The sequence below is a fragment of the Theobroma umbraticum genome, unplaced genomic scaffold (genome assembly GCF_002168275.2).
Source record: "Theobroma umbraticum cultivar Fairchild unplaced genomic scaffold, ASM216827v3 scaffold_50.0, whole genome shotgun sequence".
NCBI lineage: Eukaryota > Viridiplantae > Streptophyta > Magnoliopsida > Malvales > Malvaceae > Theobroma > Theobroma umbraticum.
In genome coordinates this window covers 8,363,839-8,369,808 of record NW_018397261.1, presented here as the reverse complement: position 1 = coordinate 8,369,808, position 5,970 = coordinate 8,363,839, and the positions used below count along the sequence as shown (strand labels likewise).

Below are 5,970 nucleotides of genomic sequence, written 5' to 3'. Positions count from 1 at the left end.
CCTTGTGCCCAAGACAGATGACTTCATCAAAAGCAAAGATCAGCTCAAAAGCAGTCTTTCCAATACCCTCCTCATCTAGAGAGTAAGAATATTCAGGTACCTAGAAAAATTTAAGATATCAAATAAATGCTCGGTTCTACATAGCTGAGACAAGGATGTTACAAAGGCTAAAAATTGAAAATGCCTCAAGCAACAGCAAAACTTCATGAGGTACAAATGTGACAAGGAATGAGCAGCCAAGAACACATAGAGGAAAAGGAAATTGAGATTATATTTGCTCATGGTGTTTGTACAACTATAGATACACGTCAACTTCCAAAACTCAAGGAAGATCAAAGAAATAAAGAACCAAATACTTGACTCTTACATAATTTATTATGTTCATAGATTTTAAAAGATAGAAAAGAAATCAAAGAGCAGCTAACGCATACCAGCTTGGAGAGCAGTCTCAAAGTCTCCAAATCTTCAAGAATGTTGCTCTGTTTGTTTGTTACAAGAAGCAAATAAAGAGCTTCTATTGGTTGATAAACATAACGCACATTCTCAGTCTCAACATATGTGTGTTGCTTTCCTGTGCCCACCAACTTAGGAAAAGCTGCAAGCAGACCTTCAATTCTAATGCGAGTCATGTCCACAAACTGCCTAGAGACAAGCACTGAAAAAAGGGACAAAATGTCAGTGAGAACAACAAAATTTTTTCACTCGACAATGTAATTTTAATCACTGCGGCACAAGAGAAACAACTATAATGAGCAAGCATGAAACTCACCTTTGCCTGACTTGCTTATAATAGAAGCAGCGAGTACAACCTAAATACCAAAATTAAACAGTAAATCAGAAGCAAGCCATAAGAAAAGCACTTCTACCCATACGTGTTGTCTTTAGTATGGGGAAAAGAAACAAATGCTGAAAGATTTATTTTAAGAAAACAGAAATAAGCAAAAACAAAACCAACATCAGCGCTGACCAGGAAAGCTGGAGAAAACTTAAATAAGCCAAAGAAGAGAGAATTCCAATAATAATGATGCTGGTAGTGCAGATCAAGTTAATAGATGGCCATGAGGCAAAGAAGCAATGATCACATAAATGCAGAAAAGAGAATAAGAACCTCGTAAATTTGTAATGAATAGTTCAGTATTTCTCCAAAACCATCCCACAATTCATTTCATGCATATACATCACAGAACAACTTAACAGAGAATTCATTCAAAATCAGAATTCTATTAAAGAAGAAGGATTGAAAATGAAAACAAGATCTATACCATCTTGGCGTATCGAGAAGCAAACTAGGCAGTCAATACCAAAATTGAAGCTTTAATCAGAGAACCTAGTAGACAATGAAAATCAAGTTAAGATAAAAAAAATAACAGCGGGAATCAAGATAAAAATAAACGAAAAGCCGAACGAAATTCAAAAATATATAAGAAATACAGTAAATCTGAAAACAAAAACAAAAAACGAATCAGAAGATCTGGTCAGCAAAGACATAGACCACCTCAGATCTATATCAGCAACCATGCACGTAAATGCCAAATATTAAAAATCTAATTGCACCTTTTGGCAGCCGAGAAAATGAAAGCAACGAAAATTAGGCGAAACGACGGGAAAGAAAAAAAAAAAAACAGCTCCGACTGAATACAGCCTTCACCAATTCGAAGGGTTGGAAACATGGAATGCAATGAAATCGAAAGATGGAAAATTTAGATCTACAGATTTCGTCCTCCAAATTAACGATTGAGTTCGAGGGGTACACAGATCTGCGAAGGAGCTTACCTCGATCTTCTTCACTCCAGCGATATGGCTTTCGGTTAGTTCTTAGTCCCCGGGGGACGTTTATACATCGTTTCCCCCGTTATATGAGCGTTTTGGTGGTTCCATCGTGATCTAATTGGGCCAGTTTTGGATTATTAGGCCCAACTTTGTGGCCTTCTTATTTTTTCTTTTTTTAAGAATTTCAAGTATTGAAAATAAATTGAATGCACAATTTAAAAAATTAAAAAATATAATAACATAATTAAACACCAAATTAATATCAAATATTTTGACGACTTAATTATTTTAATGGAATGGAATTGTTGATGGCGTTATTTCACTAATTAATCTTAGTAAGAATAATTTGGAAAAGAAAATCTTATTCCTACTAGCAAAGCAAATGGGATTATTTGTATTCAATAATTAAATAATTTACCGATGGTAAGACAGAAATAAATAGTTGTCTGAATTCTCCAAAGTGCCCTCAAATTGCCACCTGATATCGTATACCGACTTTCATTTCCTCATCTTCCTACTTCCTTCTCTTCAACGATCTGCACACTTTCTTCTTCAGCTCACCCCCCAAATCTTGAGCCCCTCATTCGATTCCCTGACATTCTTGCATTCCCAGATTTTAATTTCCCGATTATAGCCTCGAAAACGTCATGGATCTAGCGCCGGAAGAGCTTCAGTTCTTGTCCATACCAGATATCCTAAGAGAATCAATTGCAATCCCAAAAAGATCCCCAAAAACCTTCTACCTCATCACCTTGGCTCTTATTTTTCCTCTCTCTTTTGCCATTTTAGCTCACTCCCTTTTCACCCACCCAATCTTGGCTCAACTGGAATCCCGTCCATTAGCCGACCCGGCCCAAACCCGTCACGAATGGACCCTCCTCTTCATCTTCCAGTTCTTTTACCTCATCTTCCTCTTCGCCTTCTCTCTATTATCGACTGCTGCAGTTGTCTTTACAGTTGCTTCGCTCTACACATCAAAGCCAGTCTCTTTCTCTTCAACGATCTCAGCCATACCCAAGGTTTTCAAGCGCCTTTTTATAACTTTCACATGGGTTTCTATCTTGATGTTTGTTTACAATGCCCTGTTGATTGCTTTCTTGGTCATATTTGTCGTAGCCATTGATTCCCAGAATACCATTTTATCGTTCTTGGCGTTTATGGTAATTGTGGTGCTCTTCTTGGGTGTTCATGTTTACATCACGGCTCTATGGCATTTGGCAAGTGTGGTGTCGGTGCTTGAACCGGTTTACGGGTTTGCAGCAATGAAGAAGAGCTACGAGTTGTTGAAAGGGAGGGTGAAGATGGCTTTCGTTTTGGTTTTTGGATATTTGGCAATTTGTGCTGTGATTGGGGGTATTTTCGGGATGGTGGTGGTACATGGAGGAGAAAGCTATGGGGTTTTTGGGAGAATTGTGGTCGGAGGATTTTTGGTTGGAGTTTTGGTGATAGTGAATCTGGTGGGGTTGTTGGTGCAGAGTGTATTTTACTATGTTTGTAAGAGTTATCATCATCAGGGAATTGATAAGAGTGCTTTACATGATCATCTCGGTGGATATCTTGGGGAGTATGTGCCCCTCAAGAGCAGCATTCAAATGGATAACTTGGATGCTTGATTGAACCAGGAAGAATTGTATTTTGTGAAACGATGAAGAAAGGAAATATCTTTCAAATGGGTATGTGGGATCTTGCTGTTTAGTGCTTTTCACACATTTGTTCCCCTCCTTTCCCCCTTCCCCTCCATTTTATTTTTCTTGCAATAAAAGTTTTAGCAACTGTCTTTCCTTTCTGTTTTAGTTTTCGTAAGTGTTAAGCATGGCTGGTTGAATGATAAACTTGTATATTAGACTGCAAAATTTATATGGTAGCTGAACGATCTTTCTTTCTCGTATGTTTAATGGGAAATTAGTGTTATTGTTGATGCTTAGTGTTGGATTGCCTGTATTCTAAGATTGTTGATCTATTTCAAATTTTAGAATTACAATAGTGACCTGAGGATCATCTAATGAACAGTTGCATGTTAATTTCCTTTATTCGTAGTTTGTTAAAGCAAATTGGAAGCTATTGATGTGAGAAAAGAGATTACTGTAGTGTAAACCCAACAGGTGTTTAGTGTTTAGCTGCCCAACAGCATACAAACATTTTAATTTCCATAGCCATTGGTCATTATGTAGCTTTCACAGCCCTTTTGATCGTAATGACTTTTTTGTAATTTGGTTGTGCAGTCCCTATTTCAACCGAAGTTATTTATTTTAATTGAAATGTATCATCTTCTCTTCTTGGAAAAGAGAGGTAAACTGACGCACGAACGTTTAGGATTGTATTTTATTTAATTTAGTTTTTACTTATTTTAGTTGATTTAGGAGTTTATTTTTTTTATTATATTTAGATTAGGATTCTTTTCTTATTTTTTATTGAGATTTTAATACTTCTAAGAATTAGTATTTGATTAGAACAGTCATATTCTATTTAGGAATAGAACAACTATTTTGTTTAAATCTTTTGTTAAATATTTTAATTGTATTAGACAACTAAAAGTAAAGTTTTATTAGGATGTGGACCTATAATATTATAAATAGGACCCTTAAGTTTAGTTATTATTGACATTTAAGTTGAGAGTTAATAAATAATACGTTCTTAATCATGAGTGTTTATTTATTTAAGCTCTTTTTAAAGAGTAAGAGCTTTAGTATCTTTGGCCTAGGCAACCAAAGTGGAATTTTGACTATTTTTCACCTTAGTGAGATTTTCTAATCTTGTCAAAATTGGTGATTCATCTTAGTGGGTTTCTAACTTCACCATAATTGGTGTCTTTCGCAACGTTCGGGTGTCTTTTACAACGTCTCGGCATCAGTTTGGTATTAGAGTAGGAAGATCATTATTCGTTGTGTAGTTCAAGTTCGTTGACAGGTTTCGACACTTTTTGTTCGGGTAATTCTATTTCTTTTATTGTTTTACAATCATATCATCATTTTTTTTTCTTTCTCTACATCACCACATCATCATCACCATATAATAAAATGCCACTAAGACGTCAAAATTATCAAAAAGATGATCATGAGATTAAGATAGCATAATTATGTCATCAAATTTAAGAATTATAAGAGCAACTAGTAAGACGTGATGCTCAAATCAACAATAGCAGCTTTAGTGATGAAGAGAACGACACTAACCCGTTTCACCAAAGTTTGTCCTCTGATGAAGAAGTACTTATTCGTTACCTGAGAACTGCTGCTGCTAAAGATTTGAGAATTAAAATCGACATTCTTGAGTTTGAAGGAAGACTTCATCCTGATGACTTCTTTGACTGGCTCTACACAGTAGAAAAAGTTTTCGAGCTCAAAGATATTCTTGATGAAAAACATGCAAAGCTTGTGGTAATTAAATTGAAGAAGCATGTTTCTAGTTGGTAGGAAAATCTCAAAAGGCAATGAGAAAGAAAAAGACGCAACAAGATCAGAGCATGGGATAAGATGCGTTAAGAATTCAAGCGTAAGTTCCTTCTTGAGTATTATTGATAAGAAATTTTATCAAATTTCATAATTTGAGGCAAAAAACAATGTCGGTGAAAGAATATACAATGGAGTTTGAACAACTTCACATGAAGTGTGATGTCCATGAGCGTGAAGAACGAACTGTAGCTCGTTATCTGGAGGGTCTCAATGTTGAAATAACAGATGTTGTTCAACTAGAACTATATTGGAAATTAAATGATGTCATCAGATTAGAATTAAAAGTTGAGAAACAACAATTACAGAAAAGCTTAATGAGTTCATCTAAACAACAAGAATCTACTTCAAACCATGGAAATCAAAGTTCAGCAACTATTCTACCTCCAAAGGTAAACTATTCCAAAACTGTAAGTAATAATAATAAAGAGACTACTTTTACTCATGTTTTTAATGTAAAAAAAATAGTGTTTCAAATGCCAAGGATTTGGACATATTGCTTCTGATTGTCCAAATCGAAGAATTATCTCCTTAATTGAGGAAGAAGTTATGGAAGAACCTAGCCTAGAAGAAATAGAAAATGAGTAAGAAATATTCAACAACGAAGAGATAGAAGAAGTTTTTGCTGACCATAGAGAAGCTCTTATTGTTCATCGTAACCTTAACACTGTTATGATGACAAAAGATGAAAGTTGGCTTCATCATAACATATTTCATACAAGGTGCACATCACAAGGGAAGGTTTGTAATGTCA

General features: G+C 35.3%; 2 protein-coding genes across 2 annotated transcripts in view; one reads left to right on the top strand and one right to left on the bottom strand.

Annotated features, from left to right (window-relative positions):
- LOC110417802 (clathrin adaptor complexes medium subunit family protein) overlaps positions 1–1,860 on the bottom strand; it is a 4,681-nt gene extending 2,821 nt beyond the window's left edge. Inside the window, exons 1-5 of the mRNA XM_021430336.1 lie at positions 1,774–1,860; positions 1,263–1,327; positions 770–809; positions 432–655; positions 1–100 (exon numbers count right to left, since the gene is read on the bottom strand). The exon at positions 1–100 is cut by the window's left edge and continues 143 nt beyond it. Of these exons, the coding sequence (XP_021286011.1) occupies positions 1–100; positions 432–655; positions 770–809; positions 1,263–1,265 (367 nt within the window). The 5' untranslated portion in view covers positions 1,266–1,327; positions 1,774–1,860. The remainder of the gene's footprint in view (positions 101–431; positions 656–769; positions 810–1,262; positions 1,328–1,773) is intronic.
- Positions 1,861–2,238: 378 nt separating this feature from the next.
- LOC110418055 (uncharacterized) lies at positions 2,239–3,694 on the top strand. Its single transcript, XM_021430670.2, has one exon. The coding sequence runs from the start codon at positions 2,418–2,420 to the stop codon at positions 3,381–3,383; it is 966 nt and encodes a 321-aa protein (XP_021286345.1). The 5' UTR covers positions 2,239–2,417; the 3' UTR covers positions 3,384–3,694.
- The last annotated feature ends 2,276 nt before the right edge of the window (positions 3,695–5,970 follow it).

Coding starts and splice junctions, on each gene's coding strand:
- LOC110418055 (XM_021430670.2), top strand. CDS start 2,418: ATGGATCTAGCGCCGGAAGAGCTTCAGTTCTTGTCCATACCAGATATC.